This window comes from Sus scrofa, chromosome 13, assembly GCF_000003025.6.
Source record: "Sus scrofa isolate TJ Tabasco breed Duroc chromosome 13, Sscrofa11.1, whole genome shotgun sequence".
NCBI classification, from domain to species: domain Eukaryota; kingdom Metazoa; phylum Chordata; class Mammalia; order Artiodactyla; family Suidae; genus Sus; species Sus scrofa.
The window spans coordinates 140922570-140950375 of NC_010455.5; the positions used below are offsets into that span (position 1 = coordinate 140922570).

The 27806-nt window shown below is 45.4% G+C and overlaps 1 protein-coding gene across 2 annotated transcripts in view; it reads right to left on the reverse strand.

Annotated features, from left to right (window-relative positions):
* Positions 1-25935, reverse strand: part of ARHGAP31 (Rho GTPase activating protein 31) — a 111427-nt gene extending 85492 nt beyond the window's left edge. The window contains exon 1 of one of the 2 annotated variants that reach the window (XM_021070330.1): positions 25078-25935. In XM_021070330.1, coding sequence (XP_020925989.1) covers positions 25078-25177 — 100 coding nt within the window. In that variant the 5' untranslated portion in view covers positions 25178-25935. The remainder of the gene's footprint in view (positions 1-25077) is intronic. The other variant, XM_021070329.1, reaches the window with a different exon arrangement.

The following is a 27806-nucleotide window of genomic DNA, read 5'->3' on the forward strand; positions in this document are numbered from 1 at the left end:
TACAATGAGGATAAGCATGTATCATTAATTAAAATACTGAAAAATTTATTTCAAAACTTTACATATATATGGAGTTCCCGTCGTGGCTCAGTAGTTAACAAATCCGACTAGGAACCATGAGGTTACGGGTTCAATCCCTGGCCTTGCTCAGTGGGTTGAGGATCTGGCGTTGCCGTGAGCTGTGGTGTAGGTTGCAGATGCGGCTCAGATCCGCCATTGCTGTGGCTCTGGCATAGGCCAGTGGCTTCAGCTCTGATTAGACCCCTAGCCTGGGAACCTCCATATGCCGCGGGAGTGGCCCTAGAAAAGACAAAAAAAAAAAAAAAAAAACTTTACATATATTATGTATATTTTATGAAACTGTATTATATATATATGTATATATAATTCAATATATATATATGAATGAAATCACTGCTGAATAAGATACCACTAGGTCTGGATGAAAGAACCTAAGAGATACCTGAGCAATTCTTCCATTAACTGAAAGATTTCCCATAATTTTAAAGGTATGTGGAAGTTAAAGCAGATGGGCATTAATGAAAGGAAAGAGCATGCCTTCAGTGGGCCAGAGGAAGGACAAAACTGAGTGTCCGAATACACAAAAAATGATGAAATCACAGCTGATTCCTGATTGGCAAAAACATGCTGATTCAAGGGCAGAAGGGAACAAGATTGGAAAAGAACTTTTAATAGCAAAGGAAAGAATACATTCATAAACATAATTACTTAGGAAAGGAGATAGGGAGTAAATGGTAAAGTAATGGCACCATGAAAAGTTTCTTTCACAATAAATGTATTTATCAGAAGAACATTTTCTAATCATGAAGATTACATGTGCAAAATGCACTCAGCCTGTTCATGTTTGGTTCAAGGCTGTTGATGGCAGTATTTTGTATCTCAACTCAGCAGATGATTTATGCTCATTTTTGGATCAGGAAATGCTTAACAATGAAGTGGCCCCTTATTGCATTCCTTTTCTACGGGAAAGGGGAATGGGAGAAACCCAAGAAAGCTTCATATCTACATGCTATGTGAGCCTGAGATCCTTATGTAGCAGTGAAAATATACACTAATTAATACAAGCAGGTTTCCTTGGGTTTTGTTTGAGGATCTGGCAGACTGAAGAATACAGCAGTATCCTTCAAGTAATCTAACACTAGATACTGTATGAAAACAACTGATGGAGCTGGAATTATGTTGAGAAACTACGTTATGGTAGAAGGCCAAGCTCTTGCTCTGGTCTTGAAATCTAGGATTCCCTGGGTGGTGAACATGGGATTTACCAGACCATACACAGAGTGCTCTCTGTCTGGGCAGAATGATGTCTTGGTGATTCCAGTTCCCCTCCCTCGATTCTTCCCCTGCCAGGGGAGATCCCCTGTTGATCTCACCTCTCTTGCCGAGCTCATCATTTGTGAACTATTTAATATCTGCCCCCCCACCATGAGGTGGGAGGACCCACTCATCTGAGGGCTAAAACCTGGACCTTCGTAGATTTTTTTTTTTTTTTTGTCTTTTTTACTTTAGGACAGTACCCACAACATATGGAGGTATGGAGGTTCCCAGGCTAGGGATCAAATTGGAGTTGTAGCTGCTGGCCTACACCACAGCCTCAGCAACGGTGGATCCTTAACCCACTGAGCGAGGCTTGGGATCGAACCTGTGTCCTCATGGATGCTAGTCAGATTTGTTTCTGCTGAGCCACGATGGGAATTCCTGGAGCTTCGTAGATTAACTGCCTTCCCCTAACAACACTCTAGCCTTCCCACCATCATCACCCTCCAGGCTCCCTAACTTTATCACTCTATTTCTAATCACTGGAGTATATTATGGGAGGCAGGAGAGTCAATCATGGTTCTTTTCAGACTTTTAAAATTAAAGGCTATCTAGAGCCAGGATATAGGACATTTCAGCACTAGGACAATGCTAGGATTTCTACAAATACTTGGTTAAATGAAGAAATTGGGAGCATGATGTTTGGGTTGCATGTGACTTTGTATCTACATGGAAGATGGGAACTGTTCGCTTAATATCCTGCAACTCATGAACTGCAATGAACTTATCCTAAAAAGTCTTATGCTACAGTGTGCAGTGATTTCTTACTATCTTCCATCAAAAAAAGCTGCAGAGAAATCACCTTATTTAAAAATTATAGTAGCAGAAAGCATTCCTATTACTTCGCCTAAAATCCAAACACCAAATTTAAGCATTTGTATGATACTTGGGTTCACAAAAATGGGATAACTTTCTGGCACTGCCCTAAAACAAACAAATAAGCAAAAAACCCTCTAGAGATTGTTTTATAAAAATATGTGATGAAATCCAGAAAGTGCTTTTATCTCATAACATCCATACCAGAAGATTAATCTCTGTGGTTGGTGTCTTGTTCTTGTGGGGAATATGTTTGAGCCCAGCTTTGGAATCTTCTTCAGTTGGAACATCTGTTCCACAGTTGTTAATGTTTGTTTGGTATTGCCCAAAAGAAGGCAGCAGAAGGGAAGGATTTTTTAACAAAGAGTCCCAAGATAGACTAGATCAGCAGCATTGCTTATTTTGAAAAGGCATTTTTGGGGGGAGCAATGTGACCTGTACGTTAAAAAAAAAAAAAAAAAAAAAAAAAAGAGGCATGTCATTGGACCAAGAGATGGATGTCCATTGAATACTGGAATGTAGTTTAGCTTGTTTTCATCACTTCTCAATTTTTTTCCCAGAAATATTTGCTCATTGAATTATTACTACATTCCACACTAGCTGAGCTTAGTGTTTAAATTTTTTGATAGATATTTGAATGTTTAATTCAAAGTAAATCATAAATGAGAGACTAAGTCTACAGTATTCAATCAGGAGTATGCAAGTATTAAAAAGGTTCTAGCTGTCTTAGGAAGTCTAAATAAAACATGTAAGTAGTCTATAGCATTTGGAAATTTGCTACATTAGCCAAGAAAAGAGGAAACTGTCATTTCTTTAGACTCTGTGAAACTGGATCAAATTAGTTGACAAGTGAAATATCTCATTTTTCTAAATAATGTGAGCATGAAAAATCAAGCTGACCTGCATTTACAGAGTGGAAGAATTATATTCAATGCAAAATTCAGATGATCAGATATTTTTTAAAAGATCAGAGTACAATGCACTGTCAATAGTCTCATCTTAAATTATTCTTATCTCAAGAGCTATTATTTGAGAGTTTCAATAGACGTAGTTTATATCAATTCTAAATTTTACCTGGTGAAAAGCCATTGAGACTTAGCATTTGAAAACTGTAGAAACAGCTGGGTTTAGTTTCAAAGCTCCAAAATTAAATTGAAAGAGGGAAAGACCCTAATCCTTCAAACCATCTGTTCAAAGAACAGTGAAAAAAAAAAAAAAATGACAGAGCCTTCAGCTGGGGAACAACAGTGGCCTCTTAACTGAAATCTGAAAGTCCCCTTCCTGCTCATGGTTTCAACTGATTCACAACATCCCTATGAGGTCTATAAAGTAAATATTTTTATCCTCACATAACATATATATGTTACCCCATGTGACATACGGAGTACTTACTTTATGTCACACAAAACATCACTAGTAGCAGAGGCAGGGCTTCAACCTAGGTTGGTCTCTTTAAAAATTCTAAAGTTTGGGAGTTCTCATCATGGCTCAGTGGTTAACAAACCCAACTAGCATCCATGAGGACGCAGGTTGGATCCCTGGCCTCGCACAGTGGGTTAAGGATCCAGTGTTGCCGTGATCTGTGGTGTAGCTCGCAAAAGCGGCTTAGATCTGGTGTTGCTGTCACTCTGGCAGAGGCCAGCGGCTACAGCTCTGATTGGACCCCTCACCTCGGAACCTCCTTATACTGAGGGTGTGGCCCTAAAAAGACAAAAAAAAAATTTTTTTTTCTAAAATTACTTTTCTGTACCAGCTTCCAATTCCATTCTTCCCTCCTATCCCCTTTCCTTTCTCTTTCTCTTTTCTTCTTTCTCCTCTTTGATCAAACATTAATTGGGATGCATCTGTAAGTGCCAGAAAGTATTCTCTGTTGCCAGTGTTCACGTAAGAAACATTTCTACCCACAATGGCAAAAAAGGCCAAGAACTATTCATAGAAATTTAGAGAAGTGGCATTAAAGCCAGCCCTTCATCTCTGCCTCATTTCTTTACTGTTCCCACTGAAAACGGAAACTTCTCACATCACCTAAAACGTAAAACTACACGTTACATATCAGAGCTGACTCCCTCCACCCCCTCCAAGAACTGACTATACATGTGTATTCTGCAGGCTCTGTGAAATGTCTTCTCCCCAAACAAAACAAGACAAAACACAACACCTGGACTGCCCGGAGGAAAGGCTCCAGGGCAAACTTAAGGGTAACAGATCTCAGTGAGGTGGGGAGGCAGGGCATGGGAGATAAATGGTTGACTGGGTGGGTGACCATGAGACAAAAAAAGTTTGCTGAATTGCAGATTTATATAGTACTTGTTTTAGACTTTTGTTGTTGTTAAGCCAGAAGTTCTCTGTTCAGATAAATTTCACCCAGAAGCATAAAAGAGCACTAAAGAAAGTAGAGTGTTACATCTTAAGCAGGGTGGGGGACCCCAGAACCCTCCCTCCAGGCCTCTCTAGTGGCCCCTGCTAGGAAGAGCAAAGCACAAGAGTTCCTACTGTGGGTGAAGAATCTGACTGCAGCTGCCCCAGTCACTGCGGAGGTGTGGGTTTGATTCCTGGCTGAGCCCACTGGATCTAAAGGATGCAGTGTTGCTGCAGCTGTGGCTCAGATTTGATCCCTGGCCCAGGAACTTCCATATGCCATGGGCGCAGCCATAATATTAAACAAACAAAACTGGAAAAGCATAGCACAGATTTAAAGTACTTAAATACCCCTCAAAAAAATCAGGCAAGGAGACAGCTGGTCAGGGATGCCTCTCTTTCCTGGAAAACTGATTACTTATCTTAAAAGCTGAGAATCTACCCGAAGCAGGACAGGGGGTATGAAAATGGAAGGTTTGGGTTCCTAGGGAGCTGGCTGAGGGGTATTGGATTGTTGTGGGCTATATTAAGTTTATCCAATCTTAAATAACAATTCCATTTGGCAAAAGTTACTCTCAAACACATATCCCTCAGTACCAACCAGGAAATTAATCATACTTTATAATGCTTTAGCAATTCACTGTTCTCAATGCACACTATTTTCATGTCCATTGTCTTGTCAGATCCCCACTCCATGAGGCAAGCTGGACAGGTATTATTATCCCCATTTTAGAGATGAGGAAGTTGAGTTCAGAAAGATGAAGGGAATCCCACAAGGTCACATAACAAATACCTAGGTCTTCTGATTCCCAGTCCAGAGCTTTAAACCTGTTTGCCACATAAATCTTGCATCCCAGTAAGTGGTAAGTAAAGGTCGCAGATTTGGCATTACTGGTTTTGTGTCCTTGGGGGAACATCAGTATCCTCATTGTGCAGCAGGTATGATAATGACCTGCTTCCTCTAACTCATAATTCTGTGAAGAACAGAAGAGATGATTTGGTGTAAGCTCTTTGTAAGGTGCCATCTAAGGGTTAGTTACTCCCAACCCCCACTCCACTACAATCTTGGCCGGTTCTCTGTCCTAATAGGTTGGACCTCACTTTTGCAAACAAACAAAAATTATCTCACACTCCACTGGTATCGTGCAAGTCTCTCAAGAGCATCAGCCAGTGGCCAGAGAGGCCAGCCAGCCATGCTTCTGCACAACCTCAAACTAACCCTCTCTCTCTCTCCCCAAGACAGAGATTCTGGGATGTGCTGCCTAAAGTTTCCAAGACTTCTTTACGTGAACCTCAAGCATAAGGACCGTGGGTCCAGCTGATATTTGGGGAAGACTAACATCAAGGGGTCTGTTCATGGGAGAAGCTGGGCCTCTGTGGAGTCATCACAGGTGGGGGCTTTGTCTTCTGGGCAGAATCAGAACCTAAATGTGGTGCGTTCATCTGAGGGTGATCTGTTCTCTATAACCAAGTTCTGAGGGGACAACTTTGTAAGTTCAAATGGCAGTTTCATCACTTCCTATAAGAATTCACAAGTGGGTCCAGGCGCTGTATAGATGAGGGCCTTACACAGGAGGGCAAGCTGCAGATGACAAAAGATGTCTGATGAAAATAAAATCAGAATAAAGAAAGTTGGAATGATTTAGGGAATGTGTATGCTTTCACAAAAATGAAAACACCTTAGTGTTTTTTCAAAGTATAAATATTGTACCTGCTCATCATTTAAAAAAATATGCAGGAGTTCCCGTCGTGGCGCAGTGGTTAACGAATCCGACTAGGAACCATGAGGTTGCGGGTTCGGTCCCTGCCCTTGCTCAGTGGGTTAACGATCTGGCGTTGTCGTGAGCTGTGGTGTAGGTTGCAGACGCGGCTCGGATCCCACGTTGCTGTGGCTCTGGCGTAGGCCGGTGGCTACAGCCCCGATTCGACCCCTAGCCTGGGAACCTCCATATGCCGCGGGAGCGGCCCAAGAAATAGCAACAACAACAACAACAACAACAACAAAAGACAAAAGACAAAAAAAAAAATATATGCAGACAACACTGCAACACAGCAAAGCATGCAGAAGAGACAGAAAAGGATCCATCCAGAGAAAGCCATTAGTAATGTTTTATGCATATTCCTCCAGAATTTTTTAATACATATTATTACCAAAATGGAATTGTGTATACTTTATATGCTGTTTTGTAAAGTTCTCCACTTAAGTACTATTGGGCATCTTTCCATGCCAGTACATACATGTCATCCTTTTAACCAGCTCTATAATAAAGGATGGATATTACCCTCAAGCTCTGCGATCACCTTATCAATTCTCCTTCTCTCCTAAAGTCATCATCATCTGAGGCTCTCCCCCATATTTCAGGGATCCCTGATAATGGGTGGCTCTGAGAAACATCCTGACCTGTGATTTCTGGCCAATACCAATAAGCAGCCAAAAAACATCACTGGGCCAGCTGCATCTTTTCAGGCAAACGACTGTCTTCTCTGGGGCCCCAGGTTCTGTGTGTGTTAAATGAGAGGTCTGGATAGTGATTTCCTAAGATTCTTTCAGCTTGAACATGACACATTAGCTTCTGGCTCACTTATCTCTGTGTTTGCCTCAGTACAGGATGATCCTGGTGCTGGGCGAACGGGGTGCCACAGGAGCCCTGGCTGCCCACTGCATGATGTACTAAAAGGTCCTAGAGAACCTCTTCTGTAAGCGGACAGTTGAAGCTGGCATGGCTGGGGGAAGCACGAGGGTGTGCGGGAGGGTCACGCAAGAGAAACGGTGCTTCTGATTTCCTTCCAATATAGCAGAGGGTGGTGTTTGCAAGGATGCCTCTGATTCCCAGCATATCAGGAAATACAGCCTTTGAGGCCATTCAGCCCTTTCCCAGCACCAGTGTCTAAACTCCAAGTTAACTATGGTATTTGCTTTCCATTTTATTTATGTATTTATTTTTTGCTTTTTTTTTTAAGGCCGCACCCACGGCATATGGAGGTTCCCAGGCTAGGGGTCAAATCGGAGCTGTAGCTGCTGGCCTACACCATAGCCAAAGAAACACTGTGGGATCCAAGCTACGTCTTCGACCTACACCACAGTTCACGACAATGATGGATCCTTAACCCACTGAGCAAGGCCAGGGATCAAACCCTCAACTTTATGGCTCCTGGTCGGATTTGTTTCCGCTGCGCCACAATGGGAACTCCTCCTTTCCATTTTAAAAGCCACTTTGCATATATTATCTCATCTAATTCTCATTCCTGTCTTTTAGATGAGGAAACTGAGATTCAGGCAATGTGATGACTTGCCCTAAACCAGATGACAACAATTTGCTGAATGAAGACTCAACCCTAAGCTTCACTAGAGCTTCACCAACTCCTCCTCCACCTCCATAGTCTCCACATGGATACACAGAAACATGATGGATGCACACACGTGGGCAAGATACTCATGGAGGACACATCCTCCATCCCCACTCCACCGCCACGCAGACCCAAGACAGCACTGCCCTTCCCTGAATCCATCCATTCCTTCAACACATATTTATAAGGATCATGCTAGGCGCTGGTGATAAAATGATGAACCAGGAGATGTGGTTCCTGACCTCCCAGTGTTGATCCAGGGTCAGTCAGACTCTAGAATGAGGCAGGGAGAAGGTGGGGGTGAGAGTGGTACATGCAGTGTGGTAAGAGCAGTGCTGGGGCATACAGGGTGCAAGGGGAGCACATAGGAGGGACCCCTGACCTTTCCTCAGAGGGATCAGGAAAGGATGAGACATCCAAGCTGAGACCCAATAGATGGGTTGGAGTTGGCAAGACTGAGGTAGAGCTTATAAGAGAGATAAAGCGAGGGTTCTACACAGAGGGTGGAGCACGTTCAAACACCTGGAGCAAAAACAGCACAGCAGGGAGTTCCTGTTGTGGCGCAGCAGAAACAAATCCGACTAGGAACCATGAGGTTGCAGGTTCCATCCCTGGTTTCCCTCAGTGGGTTAAGGATCTAGCATTTCTGTGGGCTGTGGTGTAGGTCACAGATGTGGCTCGGATCCTGAGTTGCTGTGGTTATGATGCAGGCCAGCAGTTGCAGCTCCGATTTGACCCCTAGCCTGAGAAGCAACACATGCCGCGGGTACAGCGCCGCCCCCCCCCAAAAAAAGGAACAGCACAGCAGTTCTGAGGAGCCACAAGAAGTACAATGTGGCCAGGGGATCTGCTCAGGTGGGAGGTGGTGTCCATTGAGGCTGCAGAAGATGCAGGTGTCTGAGTGTGATGGCTGGTAACCTTGTTCTTTTCTATGGAGTTGATATTTGTCTTGAGGGCAATAGGAAGCCATTGAAGGAGGGTTAAGTGAGGGATGATGGTGATAAGTTCTCATCAAAACATTCTCCTTTCTCCCATTGTAAGAATCTGTGGTCATAACTAATTTCAATCCGATTTTAAGGTATACTCTGGCTTTAGTTCCTGCAAAAATATAGCTGATCAACTTTAAGACACTTTCCTATTAAGGCTGTCACCTCCGTTTCATCTGCTTTTGTCACTCTTTCTGGGTCTCTGTGGCCTGTGCCAGGTTGGCTAAGATAACCAGAGCACAGCCACCAAGATGCCACAGATATGCCAGAAAACAGCATCTCACTGTTCCCTGCTCCCTGCCTCAGCCTTGACCTGGGGCCTGGACTCCAAACTGACGGAATATGGACTGACCCACCAACATCCCTCAGGAACACTGGAAGACACATTCAAAGTATAATGAGAAGTAAGTGAGCTAGGAAATTCTACCCTCATCATAAGCAAAGAGAAGCAGTATTAATATTCAAAAGTTATAGATAATAGAAATTGTCAGTGAAAATGATGCAAGGTCCATACAACCTATTCAATAAATACTAAATCAATCAGTACTTAGACACTAAGAGAACCCTTATAACAACTTGTAAAAATAGAAAGATTTCTATACGAAGAAATGGTTAATTACAGTATCTTATAAAAAGTATATATATATTTGCTTGTACATGCACAGAATATTTATAGAAAGATTTCCAAGAAAATTAATACCAGTTGCTTCTCAGGTGAGGAACAGGGAGGCCGAGGAAAGGAATGAGGAGAGATTTTTTGCTATACCCTTTAAATACTTTTATATTTTGAACAACAGGAATGTGATACCTGATTTTAAAAATAAAATTAACATTATTATTTGTTTATGTATTTGTCTTTTTTGGGCCACACCTGAAGCATATGGAAGTTCCCAGGCTAGGGGTTGAATTGGAGCTACAGATGCTGGCCTACACCACAGCCACAGCAATACAGGATTTGAGCCGTGTCTGCGACCTACACCACAGCTCATGGCAATGCTGGATCCTTAACCCACTGAACGAGGGCAAGGATTAAACCCGAGACCTCATGGATACTAGTCGGGTTCATTACTGCTGAGCCACAATGGGAATTCCCAAAAATTAGCTTTAAAAACCATCCATTCAGCAGAATCCCATGCAGTGACTAAGAAGAGTGAGATCGAGCCATAATTACAAAAATGGATAGTTCTTCAAGATCTGCTGTTTTTTAAAACAGCGTATTTCAAAACATATGTATGTTGTAACTATATCTCTGTGGAAAAAAAAAACAAAATCATTCAATGTGTGTATTTTTTTGTACGTACACAGAGAAAGGTCTCTGTGCTATTTGATATAGTAGTCATGAGCCACATGTATGTAAATTTAAATTAATTAAAAGTTAAGGTCCTGGGTGGCACTAGCCACAGTCAAGCTCTAGCAGCTGGATGGGGCCAGGGGCTGCCCTATGGGACAATGTAGATGGAGTGCATTTCCCTCGTGAGAAAGTTCTCCAGAGAGAACTGGCCTAGGTGAATCCAGCCCAGACTGTGAACTGAAGAATGGCACTTCCAGGATGTGAGAAGGGACTTTGTACTTTATAAATCTCTGTATTGTTTAATTTTTTTTTACAATTAGTCTCTAACTTTACAAGAGAAGAGGCTGGCTTGTGTCTGCGGCAGATATTTATTCCTCATTAAAAAACTGCATTTTTTCTGGAGTTCTTTTGTGGCTTAGCAGTTTAAGGATCCGGCGTTGTCACTGCGGTGGCTCAGGTTCTATCCCTGGCCCAGGAACTGTACTGGGGTGTGGCCAAAAAAATTTGCATTTCTCCCTGACTCCTGCCAGTCCACTCAGCACTCAGGAACCAAGGGATGGCAGTGCACACTAGAAGAGTTACTTGGCAAAGAAGGAATGGAGATGCCCACTGCCTGCAGGGAACACAGTTCTGGGAGGGGCACCTCAGGCAGCGGCTGACCATCCTGCCAGCCAGTCTCGCTCCCCTCTGGGTCTCTGCTTTTTGGTCACAAGGGGCAAAACCAGTTTCAGTGCCTGCCCCTGGGAGAAGCAAAGGCTGAAGTATTTTTAGTTCTTAGAGTTCTGGAATCTGGCAAGAGCGAGGCGGGCACTGGGCAGGGAGGCCCATCTCCCAGGAACCCTGTGGTCTCCTTTGAGACGGGGGCCTAGGAGGGTAGGGGAGGACACGGCTCTGGGGTGGGGGCCAGCTATCCCAAGGTGGGAGGGGTCCAAGCTCAAGGGAGAACCTGCGTGTACAACTGGCAAGAATGAGAGATCTGACACCTGCTCTGTGGTTTCCTAAATTGGGGGAATGACAAGGATGACTTGGGAGCAAACAGAGATGGGATGGAGTAGAAGTGAGACTGGCAGACAGATGGGAAGGGATGTTACAAACATTTTCCACCTCAAATAAACTTGGATTTGAAGGGTTAAACATCACTCTGGTTCTCATCCACAGGACAGAGAGAAACGAAATTTCCTAAGATGGAAAATAAATAGCTGAAATAAACTCTGAAACTCGGAGTTACAGCTGTTCGGGGCACCTCAATTTTCCTCCACCTGGAGGAGGTTTATTCTCAGACGGGTCCAATTTTTTCTCAATAGCAACAAGAGCAAAAAGAATACAGTTGCTTTAAATGTGGCTTCTTCCTTTCTCAATCTGGAATTTAAACAGGCACATCTGTCCTCATCACTCTTTTCTTCTCTGAACAATGGAAACTGGTCATTGAAGAAGCCATCCACTCCTGTGAGCCTCGTCCAGGCAGGCAAGTGGCTCCAGCTTCCACCTTGTGCTCCTTGTTCCTCTCTGGAGAGTATGGATCCTGCCATACGGTTTCCACCTTGACACCTTGGCTTGTGTTGTTCCCTCTGCCTGCACTAGCTTCCCTTTAGGCAGAGCCGATTCAGGTGCCACTCATCTTAGAAGATCTAGCTCCTCTGAGTCAGGACTAACAACATCCACTTCCTCTTGTGATTTGTGTGGGACACAGAAGAGGATGTGTCCATCTCCTGCATGGCATTGGAAGCCCCTACAGGGACAGAGCAAGCCTGTTCATCCCTGTGTCCTGGCTGACCCTGGGCCTGGTGCTGGTGAGTGCTGAGTAAGTGCCGATGTCCATCCTCTCTTCCCCTCCCACAATCACCATCCTATTCCCTTCGTTCACCTTATTATCTGATGACGCAACCATGTGCTGTGGGGAAGACTGTGGTAGGTTGAGTAATGGTGATCCAAAGAAGTCTGTGCCCTTATTCCTGGAATTGTAAATGTTGCCTCACATGGCTACAGGGGCTTTTGTGGAGGAGGTCAAGCTAAGGATCTTGAGATTAGTTTGGATTGTTTGATATAGTGCTAAGGTCCTTATAAGAGAGAGGCAGGGAGTTCCCATTGTGGCTCAGCAGAAACGAACCAGACTAGTCCATGAGGATGCGGGTTCGACCCCTTGCCTCACTCAGTGGGTTAAGGATCCAGCGTTGCTGAAAGCTGCGGTATAGGTCGCAGACAGATTTGGCGTTTCTGTGGCTGTGGTGTAGACCAGCAGCTGCAGCCCCAATTCAGCCCCTAGCCTGAGAACTTCCATATGCTGCAGGTGCAGCCCTTAAAAAAAGAGAGAGAGAGGCAGGAGATCAGACAGAAGGCCATGTGAGGGTGGAGCAGAGGGAGCAAAGGCCATGTGATGAGGACCATAAACCCAAGGATGGAGACAGCCTCTAGGACCTGGAAAAGGCAAGGAAATGAATTCTTCCTGAAAGTATCCAAGAGGAACCAGCCTTGCAGACACCTAACACATAGATGATCAGAGAATGGTTCCTCGAGGAGCTTATTTTCAAGGAAAGAGGCAATTTAGGAAACCATGACAGCTGTTGGAGGTGAGAGTAGGGAAGGTCCAGACTTCACCATCCTGATCACCTTCCTAAATATACCTCTGTGTATAAGCAGAGCACTTCAAATAGAACACTGAGAAATGAACAGAGTGCAGTGTGGATCCCTCAATCATACACTTTTCAGCCTAAGATTCTGCTCATACAGCCTAAAATTGAGCCAGATATACACCTCATTCAGTCAACTGCCAAAATGCAACTGTGGAGCAAAGAAATAGGCATATGTGAAATGTCGCACAGGCCAGCTAAAACCCTGGCTTTCCACTGTTCCATCAATGATAAAAACAGGCTCATTTTCCAGATTTATAACTCTCCTGAAATACAAATGGAAACTAGAAGGTCGGATGACTGTCGCTATGCTTATAGCCTCTTGCCATAACCTATAACCCTCACTTTTTTTCTTTTCGGTTTTGTTTTTAGGTTGTTTCCTTTTGCTGACTACTAAAGCAATATAAAACTTAGAAAGTTTATCACACTCCCACCCCAGAAATATTTATCAGCAGATAAGAATCTTAAAAGTAGCATTTTTACACATTCAACCAAAGAAAATAATTATGTGTACATAAGATATTTTTTTTTTTAAAAGAAGAAGCCCTTAGGGATACATGGGAGCCTTGGAATTTGTTCTTAGTTCTCAACTTCCCCGTCTGTAGCATTACTCAGGAACCACATTCTGAGTAATGAGGCTGAAACAGATTTCCAATCACCAAGGAAATAAGAGCCATAGTTAACACTCGCGGAAGGTTAACTAAATTCCAGGCGGTGCACCAGTTTATGTAATCCTCCTGCGGACCCTGTGTGGTAGACACTATTATTCTCACAATCCCCACTTCATAGATGAGAAAGCTGAGGCACAGAGAGGTTCAGTGGCTTGTGCATGGTCACAAAGCTAGCATATGGTAGAGCTAGGATTTAAACCCAGGCAGACTAGCAGCATAAAATCCATGTGCTAGCCACTTTGCTGCAAGCACCACTTCTCAGAGTGGTTAGCTGATTTCACTAAGCTGCATCTATTAAGGCAGGAAAGCAAACCAACAGACTTTACGAAGCTCCTTTTTTTTAAAAAAGAGGGATGGGAACAAAAGGGCTTTATGAAAAATTCAGCGAATCAAGACACCCCATTCCATGATACTTTCCAAGGATTTTTTTTCACCTCAATTTAAATAGTAAAACTACATGTTCACTGTTCAAATTTGGGGCAATATAGAAAGTATAACAACAACCAAAAAATCATGTGGTTTCAGTTAGCTGCTGCTTTTTACAAGCTAGTCAAAGTGAGATCAGTAGGCTGAAGATATGACAGTCACCTGGAGCTTGTCTTTATAAAGATGTGGATTCCTGCCCCCCCACCTCCCAGAACTACAAGAGGAGAATCTCTTGGGGGCTGACCTCAGAATGCTGACTTGCAGCGGCCCTTTACAGTGTGTAGCCCTATAAACTGGGGAATTCATTTAGTGGGCTTGCATGTTCCCCACAGACCCAGACACTACGGGACCTATGCCCATCTGAAATTCTGTCCACTTTGTTTCAAGGAGTCCAAAAGGGAATTTAAGGAGTATTTCTAATACTCCTTATAGTGTACTAAAATTTAACCCCTATTTTGTAAATTTTGAAATTTTAAATAAAATTAAATTTCTAAAGTAAACATGATGTTTTTAGTCATCCTTCTGCCCAGTAGAGTATCATTGCCAGAGGCTTAAAAAGAGAGGTCCAGAATTCTTGGACCCAAAACTCAAAACTCATTTGCTCCCCTCCTACCTGTCCCCAGAACAGTCCCCCTCCTTCTTTTCTGAATTCAAGTTGTATTTAGGGGCAGTAAAAGAAGGGGGGGGCACTGAAGAAACCAAGTTTTGTATGCGAGTCAGCCCTTGATGGGTATATTTTCTTGATTTTCAGATGCAGGCTCTGTGCCCAGGGTACAAACAGCTGCACTGCAGCCCCTGAAACCCCTGAGGTGGGGTTTGTGTCCTCAGCTTGGAGCTGCATTCAGAACCATGCATCTAGCTTTGCTTTTCCAGAAAGCAAAATGGCTTCTCTCCATTAACACCAGGTCCATATTCTAGCAATTAGCCAAACAAAGGATTTTCCAAATATGGACTCAAGAAAGCATGTGCACTTTGAAAGCCACAATGAAGCTTAAATAGCTACAACTTATTAAAAAGAAAGCCAACAATTGACGCCGAAAAAGCGTGAGTCCTTAAAGAACAGAACAGCAAGACAAAAGCCAGAAAGAGGAACAAAAATATGCATTGTAGGGGAGGGACCAGCAGGGAGGTGTAGATTTATATGGAAGAGTTGACATCATTGTTTCCCAGTAATACTCAGCATGCAGGAAACAGATGGGAAAGCAGTGGTAGAAGGGGCTACTTATGGTAACAGGGCATGCTCTGTTTAGAATCCTGCTTTGGAACTTAAATGTTTGACTCTGAAAAACTGGGGATGGGTACTCCATTGCTGGCGGTTTTATTAAAGTCTAGCTAAATCCTACTGAACTTATCACCTTGGCAATGCATGGTTAAATGGAGCGCTGGATATCAGACCTTGATTTACTGCCAGCATAACTCCAGCTATCTGGGTCCAGAGGAGACAAAGCCTTTGTGGTGTTGGGGTTACCGAGGGGGAATTTAATGTTGGACAGACATGGTTTGAGTCCTGGTTCTCTCAATTCCTAGCTGTGTGATGTTCTGCAAGTTGCTTAACCTCTCTGAGTTGGTTTTCATATACACCACGGGGGGCAAAACAGAACTTTTCATACACAGTGGGGAGAGGTTGGGGTTGCACATTTAGGCCATACTGTTGGATTTAATCAAGAAACATAAATTAGGGTGATTGGTTAACATCATTTTTAAAAGTTTTACCTTTTAACAGAATCTCCCCTTCCCCTTGCTCTTGGGCAGGGCACAGACAGAGTCAAGGCAACTGCTACCCTTGTTATGATCAGCTCCAGTGCCTTCTCCTGGGGGTAGGATCACTCTCCTGCCACTAAAGACAGCTTCCATCGCCCCAGCCAGGATCCACCCCCCAACAAGGCTGGACATTTACAAGTCACTCAACTACCTTTCCCACAGTTTAAGCGTCTTCTCCCCCAGGGTGCAAGAGGGTTTGACCAGTTCTAAGTATCAGGCAAAACCATGTGGTTTCCTGTCTGTAGAAACCAACCACCATATTTTACCATACCTCCGACATTCCTCACGAGTCAGATGATCTTTATTGTTTTATTAATTTCCCCCCCTTACAAACAACCCACTTTGACAGTTCTCTTTCCCTTGGCTGCCTTGCATGTCGACATCCCTGGCTTGCACCTTGCCCAGAGCCCTCATTTCATTCTTTTTAGTACTTTGTGTTCTCATCTTACGTCATTCTAAAAGGCTGAGAGCAACTGCAGAGCATCTTTGTAAACCCAAGAGTGTCTAGCACATGAGAGTCCCATTAAATATTTGTTGCATTGAATTGAAAGTCCATACAAGGTGGTTTCTGAATATAAACACAAAAAGAACCAGGAGAAGAAACATGCATATTTACACATTAGCTCAATTGACAAAGGCTATAGATTTATTTATAGGTTTCCAGACTCCTATTTTAAATGTCAAACTGTTTTATGCTATCTGTAACAGTAAGAGCTGGTATGTGTTGCTTTTCAGGAGGGTGACATTCATCCCTCTACCTCTGGGGGTAGGGGGCCCCCAGAAGCATTCTTGGCTAGCATCAGGCCATGGGTGTGGCACCATGGCCTGGTATGCATCAGCCAAGCTTGAACTAGAACAAAGAGTGCCTGAGACTCGATCCCAGAAACTCACTTTGGTTCTGGGGCCGCACCAAGAATGTGGTTCATACCAAGGAGTGACTGGTGAAGCACTGGGAAAAGGCAGTGTTTCAGGGGCACCCTGTGCAAAGCCTGGGTCAGTTTCTATCTGGGAGTAGCTATGCACCCTCCTGGGGAACCTTGAACAATCTTGAATTCCTGATACTCTAGCACATCAGCAATGTCCTAGGTCCTGAGCTTCCTAGAAGGGCTCCAACTCTGGCTTCCTGGAGGAAATAGGGTCGATCAATCACCTGCTGTGTATCGGTTGCAGAGAGGCCAGTGAGCCATCCAATCTGTGTGAGCTGCCCAAGGCCACCCAGCCTTCAGCAGAGCTCACTGTCCACTTGCAAACACAAAGCCGGTGAGAAACAGAATAACCAGGTAGAATGAAGACCAAACTGGGTGCCTCTGACTCTAAGGCAAGGGCTGTTCCAAGAAGAAAGGAGAATTGTGGCTGCAGTAGGCAGGGAGGGGCCTGGGAGGAAAAGGTTAGACTGGACAGCTGGTAGGTAGGGTGAGAGTAGGTGTGTGTGAAAAGCGCCTGGCAGAAGGTGAAGCCCTATACAAACGTTAGCTGTTATTATTCCTATTCATGGTCTAGGCTGGGGAAAGAATAACTCGAAGGGAGAAAGGCCACTTTTTGCAGGTTTGTTCTTTTTTTTTGTTTTTTTTAGGGCCACACCTGCAGCATATGAAAGTTCCCAGGCTAGGGGTCGAATCAGAGCTGCAGCTGCTGGTCTACACCACAGCCACAACAACTCAGGATCCGAGCCTCATCTGCAACCTACGCCACAGCTCATGGCAACTCCAGATCCTTATCCCACTGAGCAAGGCCAGGGATTTAACCAGAGTCCTCATGGATACTAGTGTGGTTTGTTACCATTGAGCCATAACTGGAACTCCCTCTTTTTCTTTTTTTTTTTTTTTTAACAAAACTGTAACATAAATGCCAAATTATGAAATATGCTATTTTGGGAGACTGTGCCTAAAACTGGCCTTGCGAGTAAGACAGATCTGGATTTAAATTCTGCCTCTCTTATCCCTATAATCTTGGCAAGTGATTTAACCTCTTAGATCTCAGTTTTTTTTTCATCTAGAAAAGGAGAGGAAATGCCCAATTTTTACAGATTTTGAAAACATTACTTTGTATGCATCGAGTGACTGGCATATAGTAAGCAGTCAATGCAGGTTGTAGCGCTACGAATAAAAATAATAAGCAGGTGTGATCTGGGATTCAGCTTGCATTTCTGGGTCCCTTCTCTCCTTCTGAGAGACCTTCCCTTCCTCCTCCTCCTGTTAGCCATCCTGCAGCCTAGTGTTCTCATTTCTCTACCAGAAGTTGCTCTTACAGAAAATCTAGCAATCTCTTTTGAATTGAGGTCAGCATGTTTCCTCAGGGATTCTTTATTTTAAGCCTTACCTAAAATTGCATCCTTGCAGGGGGGCGGGGGTTGCTGATTAGAGGGACAGGGGGTGGTATCTAGACTCTTTAAAGTTCCATAAGCTGGGGCTCCACCTCAATCAGGATGCAAGACCAACCCTTTGAGGAAGGAACACCAAAACCAGATAAACTGAAGTGTAGCATTTGTGCTGGGGCATAGAGAGAAACAGCTCAGAAAATCAGGTGGGCCATGCGCCCATAAGCAAAAAGAAAATTAATTTGAAGTGTGATGATAAGTGGGAAAATGCCAGTTTGGCTTAAATACACGGCAAACAATGAGAGAGAAAGAAAACACAATAGAAAATCAAAAGAGCACGTAGCCCCATGTTCCTGGGTATGAAGGAGCCACACAGAAGGACTCAGCATCCTGAGGCCCAGAGGCAGGAGGTGGGGTGCAGCTCACCCTGACCAGCCTGTCCTGGGGGAAATGAGCCCTGGGTAGTCCCAACGGGAAGGGTCTATCACTACTTTATTCCAGAAATTTTTAGCCACCATATCTAATGGAAGAGGAGTTGGGGAGTACTTCTCGTCCCCAGACTGAGTCCTAGACCTCTCAGCCCTGTCCTCTTCTCCTACCCTCTGCCACAAAACCCAGAAACTTTCTGCAGTGTGTTGACTCCTGGGGACAAACAGTCCCCAGCAAGTGCTTCAGAACTGCCTTGGTCAGTCAGCTTCTGGAATTCAGGATGTGTTCTCCCCTCATTCCCACTCTCACAGAAAAAGGTTTCCAGGCTAGCCCACAGAGGCCTACGGGATTAAGGGGGAAAAGAAAAGAACGTGCATCAAAAACTGCTTTAGGAGTTCCCGTCGTGGCGCAGTGGTTAACGAATCCGACTCGGAACCATGAGGTTGCGGGTTCGGTCCCTGCCCTTGCTCAGTGGGTTAAGGATCCGGCGTTGCTGTGAGCTGTGCTGTAGGTTGCAGACGCAGCTTGGATCCCGCGTTGCTATGGCTCTGGCGTAGGCTGGCAGCTACAGCTCCGATTAGACCCCTAGCCTGGGAACCTCCATATGCCATGGGAGCAGCCAAAGAAATAGCAAAAAGACAAAAAAAAAAAAAAACTGCTTTAGTGGCATGGGGAGCTTATTCACCATGTACAGCATCATCTGTGGGAAGATGTGTTCCTAGTTTCCATGCTTCCCTCTGGCCCAGCAGACAGTCTGCTGGGCTCCAGGGTGGGTCTGGAGCGACAGGGCCGAGGGCTTCCTTAGCAGTCCCAACGCCTGGGCCTCCTGAGGCAGGAAGGCATCTGGGTGGCTGCCAGTGGGGGTGGTAGGGGTGGAGGTAGGGCGAGGCTATGCCTGTGGTCAAGGGGCTCTTGGCAGAGGTCTAGAGAGTGGGCAGGAGGGAGGGATGTGTGTGGGTGGAATGGCTGATTCCATCCTCAGTTTGGGTTTGCCATATCCAGACCATACAGAGTAAGTTGCAGTTCGGCTTCATGCTATCAGTTTGTTGCAGGTTTAAAGCCTTAATTGTCCTTTTTTAGTTCTTTTGGTTTCACTGTGGGAGTCCAGATTTGGGGATTCCCACTCTAAACTCAAGCCTATGAGGTGGCTGTTCTGTTTCCACAAACTCCACCTCCAGGACCCGACTTCTCTTTCAGTTCTCTGTGGGTCCAAGAGTAGCTGGGTATCTTTCTTTAAGGTCTTTTAGTTTCAGGTTGATATTCTGCTCTCCCAGTGGCTCTGGGAAATCCCTGTGTGAACCCTCCATCCAGTGGGGCAAGCAGTCAGCTTCCTGTCCCCTTTGGTGAGTGAGTAACCCATCGAACATATCATTTAGTCGTTTCATTGCAGCCCTCATTCACTCAGTCCTGGACAGTATGTGGTTATGCCAGGGCAAGTCCAGGGTGTTATGATAACAACAGCTACATTTAGACCTTACCTTGTGCATGCCTTCTGCCAAGTGCTTTGCCCACAGTCACTCATTTCTCTTCACATCAGTCCTCTTAGGCCCATTTCACAAATGAGGAAACTGAGACCCAGAGGGGGTAAGTAACTTGCTCCAGGGTCACTCAGCGGGGAACAGGCAAAGTCAGGATTCTATCCCAGGCAGTAGGCTTCCAGAATTCCTAATGGGAAAGTAGCTGACTAAAGAGGGTGAGGGAAAGTTTCCAGAAGCTGCTGAGACCCAAAGGATAAGAATTAGGTGGAGTTCCTGTCGTGGCTCGGTGGTTAACAAATCCAACTAAGAACAATGAGGTTGCAGGTTCGATCCCTGGCCTTGCTCAGTGGGTTAAGGATCCAGCATTGCTGTGAGCTGTGGTGTAGGTCGCAGACTCGGCTCAGATCCCGAGTTGCTGTGGCTGTGGCTGGCATAGGCTGGTGGCTACAGCTCCTATTTGACCCCTAGCCTGGGAACTTCCATATGCCTCGAGAGCGGCCCTAGAAAAGGCAAAAAGACAAAACAAAACAAACAAACAAAAAAAGGTAGAGAAAGTGCCAGGCAAGACATTGGGGAGGAAACAACTAAGCCAAAGAGAATCCCTCTGTCCTGGTTCTCCATCATTGTTAAATTTTCTCTGGAACAGAAAAATATTCACCTTCCTTGCTAAGACTTAGATCCTGTTTATGTTTAAGTGTCTTGTCTATTTAATTGAAGATAAAAGCTTTCATATTTTCTCCTGTGGTTATGGCAGCTAACTTCAGGACTCAGTTCACATCCCTCAGACTGTAAATTTCTTGAGTCTGGGGTGCCTGCTTCCTTCTTGCCCATAGTACCTCTCCAGTGCCCTATGACTATTTGTGAAATGAACAAATAAAGTGAAAGAATGAGTTAGCTTCAGAAATGTAGAAAAGTGACATCTCAAAGTTCTCACTACCTTATCATTGTTCTTTGAAATCCTGGAGACATCTTACTCTCTTCAAGCTTAAAATTCTATTTTGTAATGGGTGTTTATTTATTTGTTAGGAAACTTTTGTAATCCCTCAAATCAAATATGCACACACACATATTTCTTTTCAACCTTTTAAGAAACAGAAAAAACCTTCAGGAATAATGTCCTTATCAACATTCAGACAGTACATTCTGAATAGTCAAGTCTGCTTATCCAGGGAGAAAATAATCTATGAATCGCTGCATGATAAGCAGAGGTTCTCAACTCTGTCTACATATCAGAATCATCTCGGAAGATTTTAAAACATACCCATGCCTGGTCATCAAGACATTCTGACTTTTTTTTTTTTTTTGGTTTTTTTTAGGGCCGAACCTGCGGCATACGGAGGTTCCCAGGCTAGGGATGGAATCGGAGCTGTAGCTGCTGGCCTACACCACAGCCACAGCAAAGCCAGATCTGAGCCACATCTGCGACCTACACCACAGCTCACAGCAACAACACTGGATCCTTAGCCCACTGAGGCCAGGGATCGAACCCACATCCTCATGGATACGAGTCGGATTCATTTCTGCTGAGCCACGAAAGGAACTTCCTTGATTCTGACTTAATTGTTTGAAAAGGGACCTGAGCATCAGCCTTTTTTAAAGCTCCTCAGGTGATCCTAATGTGCCACCATCAAGCAAACTACCATGCCGATAATGATCACTTTTTACCAGGGAGTGAGTCAAAAGGCTGAGATTGTTGGGAAGGGTGAGGAAGTCCTCAGCCCGTAGAGTGGGACCAGCATGGAGGCAGAGACAGCTTTCCTGTAATGCTCTCTTCCTGGTCTCTTGACTCCTGGCCCCAGCATTTCCAAGCACTGTGGGAAGATCCAGAGCACTCGGCTCAGAGGGGAGAGGTAGGAAATGCTCATGGATGCACTCTGGCCTCACAGGGCTTCACCCACTGCCTTCCAACCGCAGGCGACACAATGATGTGGTTTTCATTACATAGCTCTGCAAGCAAGGGTCTTCGTACTCAGTGGTCAAAAAGAAGACAAAGAAAACGGTACTATTTTCAGCATCAGCAGCTAGGAAGGGATGATCTTCTCCCTCTATTCCAGACAGGAAGAGAAAGTTATCTGGTTCCCAGGGGAGAGCTGGGGGTTGGGGCAGCAGCCACTGTGCTAGAGGGGAAGTGAAAGAAAGGCTGGCCAAGTTGGCCAGGAGCAATTTCATGCCATTCTTGGGTGATCTCACCAGCTGGAGAAGAGTGGTCAAAGAAGCAAAAAGAGGGAAATTGGCCCTTCACATCAGCCCTATGTGCAGCTGGGGATGATCAACAGCAGGGTCTGAACTTGGCATCTGTGTGGATGCCCACAGAAACTGTATACATGATTTGTGTGTGTGTGTTGGTGTGTGTTTCTAAGGGAAAGGTTTCTGGTTTTCATCAGCTTCCTAAAGATTAAGGATGACACTGGCCTCAAGCAACGTCTCCTTTAAGCTGAATATCTATTTGTCACCTACACACCCTGCCTCAGCAGCCTTATCCAACTGAAGGTAGCAGGGCTTGGCTACAGCAAATTGCAGAAGCTAATGACACTCGTCCTCTGTGCTCGGGCCTCACATGGGGAGTGAGTATTGCTTCCCCATAATCAGGTGGGCTGAGTGCAGATAACTGTCACCAGCTTTGTTCTGCACCCCAGCTCAGGGCTTTCCCTCCCTCTCCAAACTCAGCAGTTCTTTTGGCATCTCTGTCCTTTCCTTCTGCCCTTCCTGCTCCCAGACCTGGATCCATTTTTCTCTGTCTCTCCTCAAGTCCGTCACCTTATCCCCGACCTCCAAAGCTGAGTAACCACGATACCAGTCTTATAAGGCCCTCCCCAGCATTCCACAACCTATTACCACGATGACTTGTCATCCTCAGGATTCTGGGCTGAACTTTCAGCTGGCAGGCAAAGGGGCACTGCCCAGGTCAGCTTTTTCTCCCTGGGGACAGAGTCCAGGCCTTGCCTATTAACCAACACGTTCCAGAAAGCTCATGAGGAGGACACATGAAATCTCATGAGGACACAGTGTTTTAGAGAAAACCATTAGCACTGACTACTTACTGATGCTACACTATAACAAAAATAAAGAGAAAAATGCCTGACTAGTTCTAGATGTGGGAAAAAGAGAAATCCTAATTACCCTCATTTATATAAGCTAGGTATTGTGCACGCCAATTCCCACGTGGCACAATAACGGTGTCTGGATCATTAAGTGGGTCAATTTCCTTCTGTTTCAAAGCTGAACTTTATTCAGGTATGTCAGTCTTGAAAGTTCGCTGATTCTGGGGCAGGACTGTCTGCTTTCAATTTAGGGGGAGAAAAAAAAGCATTAGAGGAGAATGTTGGCCTAGACAAGGAAGCCGGGGAAGGGAGAGGAGCCTAGTGGGCCAGAGCCCTCTGCCTCCTTCATGACTGAAGATATAAGGCAGGTCAGTTTACCTCTTTGCACTGCCTCCTCCCTTCCCAGGGTAGGTAGCACTGGGTACTGGTTTCCATTTTTTTCCCCTTTCAGCAGTAGTCCCTTTTCTTTTTCTTTTTTTCCAAATGAAACATATATGAAAGCCCAAAATACAAAGCAGGTGAAAGAGGGATTGTCTAAGGCTGCCTTTGAAGTGTCTTTACAGAACCCTGGGATTCCTGGCTCATCCTATGACCTGTGACATTGTAAGAAGGGGCAGGATTGATAAGCACCTCCACGCAACTCTAAACTTTGGAGTGAGGGCCCAGAAGAACACCTGCATGGTAGGAGGTGGTATCCACAAGCATTCATTAAGTGAACCTGGATGTGAACCTGAAGGCCCCCCTTTGCAAAAACAGGTGGAGGAAAACATTTCATTGCGAACTTCTGAGGGTAATGGTTAAGCTGCATACTTGGCGTTCTCTCACACTCAAAAAAACTCAACCCCATGCGATGTTATTTCAAATCTACCTCTCCAGATTGTTGGAGAGGATTAAATGAATTGACTCTGCTGTGTCCCAGTTGCAAAAGAGGCAGTTTTGAAATGTGCGGTCCCCCAAGCTGTAAAATACCAAGCTATTTGTCCTAATGACACAGCAGACTCTGAACTCAAGAATTCCGCAGGAATATCACACCACTGCAAATTACTAGGTGGTGCTGAGTCTTTGAAAAAAATGAAATAGAAACAAAAGCATTGCTCTGTTTTTGAGATGCACATTTGATATGAGCTAATCAAATAGCTTTTGAGATTATTTTCCTGGAGGCAGAATTATTCTGCATAGTTAGCCCTTCAGTTTCCCCCCTTTCTTGTATCTATGTATGTATAAACACAAGGCCCATATAGTAGACTTTTTTCTCTCTCACTGAAGTTTCTGAAGACAAGGCCTTTTTGTCACGGATAAGTACAGGGCCAGTCAACCTTACAAAAGGAGTCATTTAATGCTCAATTTCTCCAACGTTCCTATGATTAAAAACTTCTAACCTCAAATGCTGTTATTGTGTTCTGGATTGTTTTCTTTCGCCCTCCCCCTAACAAATGTTTAAATTGTCTCTACTCTGGAGGATCGGCTTTTTTTCCAATCTGACCTTGAAAGCAGAGACTCTCTCCTTAAGAAACGCTCTCCTAAACTATTTTCAAGGCAAGGCCCTCTGACCTTTTTACAACACTCTTCTTGTCTGACACACCAAACGCTAATCTGAAAGCCAAGAGGAGGTAAAGGGTCTGAGGGGTTGGGAAGGGGAGGGAGGGAGGTACTATATATTTGGCATCAGTTCAGAAATTCAGAAAATGTTTGTGCAACCACTCCCCCAGCCAGGATCCACCGCACCCCCTGCCTTCCAGCACATTAATAAAAAAAGATGTGAGCTGATGAAACTGGAGAAGCCGGGAGGGACACCTAAGGCGGTCATAATTATGTACCCAGAGAAGCCCAGTGAACACCATCCCACAGGTCCAGTCCTCACCCCTCCTCTCCCACATCCAAAGTTGGGGATCGGGATCTCTCCAGCCCCCACCCCAGGCCCCCAGGGGTAGCCGCTTAAACTTGCAGCAGCACCGCCCATTAACGGCTTGTGTGACACAAACGGAAGGACTGACACAACCTCTACACGTCGGGGTGGCAGCGCTATGCACCTCAAGAATTGTGTATATTCTTCAAAAAGAAAAAAAAGTAGAAGGAGCGCACAAGCCTGGAATACATTAACTTGTGAATTGAATGTAACACACCCTCGGAGAGTCCCTCTTTCTCTCAAACAAAAAGAAGGGGGGAGGGGGGTAGGCGAAGGCACTTTACCATCCTGTCCTGAGCTTTCCAGATACTCCGTGAGGTCACAGCCAAAGGCGCTGGCGGCTCCCTTTCGTTTCAGCTTCTGCTTGGCACCCTTGTTCTTCATGAGTTAGTCCCAAAGAGGTTGCCCTCCGTCTCCCCCTCCCCTCTGCTTGGCACCGCGCCGACGGTGGTCTCCGGGGTGGGGGTTAGATCAGTGGCTGCGGCGCGGCGCTGTGGGGCCGCATGGGCGTCGGGAAGAGTTTGGGCCCGGGACAGAGCGCATGGAGCCCGCGGGGCGCTGAGCCCGGCGCGGGCGCGGAGCCTGAAATCCACCGCGCGCTCCTCCAGGGCCGCGGTGCCGCAGGCCGTGCGGAGCTGGCAGCGGCGGGCCGGCTCGCTGGGAGTGTCACTTCCTCACTTGGAGTCCCAGGGACTTTCACAGGTTCCCGCGGTGTCTTCGGTTGTCTTCCTCCTCTTTGGAGGGAGGGCGAGCTCTCCGGTCCGTCTTCTCGAAGCCCGGGAGTGGCCGAGGGCGCGGGGAAGCCGGCGGCGGGCGCGGAGACGGCCCGGGGACTGCGTGGGTCCTCTGCCCGGCGCGCGCTGTCTTGCCTTCAGACGGCTTTGGTAGAACGAAAAACAAGCATCCTGTCTCTCTCGCCCGCCCTCACGCCTTCCTTTTTTTCCTGTCTTACAAATCCTAGGATCATCCAGCTCAGGAAATGCTGGAAGGAAGTTAGCTAGGGAGGGGGGCGGAGGGTGGAAATTTTTGGCAGCTCTGTGCTCATGTGTGTATGGAGCCGGAGGAAGTAGGTGGGTGGGTTGAGGAGTACGGGGTTGGGGAGAGAACGCGCTCTTCGCAGAGCTGCTCGGCGACTCTAGAGATAACTGGCCCGCCCGGGAGGAAATCGCCGCTCTCCTAGGAGCACCCACAGCCCGAGCCACCCGCTTCCTGCCCCATCGACGGCTCTTTGAAGACGGCGGGAGGAGGCGCGCTGGCACTCTGGATGGAGGGGGCTAGGTGGGACTGAAAAAAAAAGTCCTCCCTTGTATTTTATCTTCATTGTCATCATCTCTTTGACAATTTCTATTTCGGTGCCTGTCTGCTCCTACACAAACACTTAAAGAGTAATGACAGAAACAAAGACAGGGATTCCAACGGAGAAACCTAACGGGGAGCAGTTTTCGCCAACCACTCCCATTCTACTGTCCCGCGCCCCAGTACCCCCAACCCAGCTAAGTCCCCTCCAAAGCTGAGGGAGGGATGGAGGCTGCCACTTTTTAACCACTGCCCTGGAAATCAGATTTCTGATTAGAGATTCAAGTTACACACACACACACACACACACACACACACACACACACACACACACACAGAGGCATTACTACAAAGTTTGCTAAATGGAAGTGATGCGGGGGGTGGGAGTGAGGGGACCAGGACTTAAGGTGACTCTGATATTCTAACATAATCTGAAGAAAGCAGTCTCTCAGGTTATTTCATAATTTGTCTCAAGTTTTCAGGAGGGCATGTTTTTTCTCCAGTTAGATTTGAAATTCTTTGACTTCTGTGTACTCAGCACACAGTAAGCACTCAAATTCTGGTGATTTCACCATTTGAGGATTAGATTAAACTTCCTGTATAAATTCAAATCCATATATAGGCTTAAAGGGTAGAGACAGTCATAGAGCTCAGAATGCTGGAAAAAGCTTTAAGTATAGTATTTTAGTTACTGAATCCTGTCACAGTCTCTTATCTCCCTATGTATCACCAAGACAGTGTATGAACTTTGACCCTTGACCTTCTCTCTTTGTGAGTACTCACAATTGATAGCCTGCCTGCTGAATCTGGCTCACAGATGTGTTTGGTTTGTTTGCCATTTTAAATATTAAAAAAAAAATTTTTGCCTTTTTAGGGCCGCACCCATGGCATATGGAGGTTCCCAGGCTATGGGTCTAGGTGTCAAATCAGAGCTGTAGTCTCTGGCCTATGCTACAGCCACAGCAATGCCAGATCCAAGCTGTGTCTGTGACCTACATCACAGCTCACTCATGGCAATGCTGGATCCCCTCCCCACAGAGTGAGGCCAGGGATCAAACTTGTGTCCTCATGTCCTCATGGATCCTAGTCAGATTTGTTTCCACTGAGCCACGATGGGAACTCCTTAAATATTTAAGTATTAAATATTTAAAATTTTAAAATTAACTGCCAACATTAAAGAGTTAACATTTTTAACTTAAAAGATCTGGATTTCTAGCTTCTCTTACAAAAATAGACGATGTGGTGACACCGAAAGTGCATTTCCACGTGTCAAGGGCCTCTGATGCTGAGTTGTAGAAGCTCCATGGAGGTACCACCCTCTTTAGAGAGATGAGTCCTCCAGTTTTGCAGCTCCACTTCCTGTTTTCCCTCCTTCCCTCCTTCCCTGCCTGGCCTTTGGAGCCACTGGAGTTTTCGGCCCAAGCTGTGTATGGTCTCTCCTTCCTTCTATTTGCCATCTGTCTCTTAGTGACACCAGCATTGCCCTAGTCATCTTGGCGAGACATCTTCAAGTAACCACTGACTCATTTCTCTCTTTCCGCCCCCACCCCCAGCCTAGTTCTGCCTGGCCAGACGGATGAGTCCTTCAAAATGCCTCTCTGCTGGGCTTCTTCCTTCCAGGCCCATTCAGTGAGGACCATTCACTCCTGAATTATTAGAATAACTCCTAGTGGGGTTTGGTAAGTCCAGTCTTTTCCCACTTCATCCTATGCCCTAA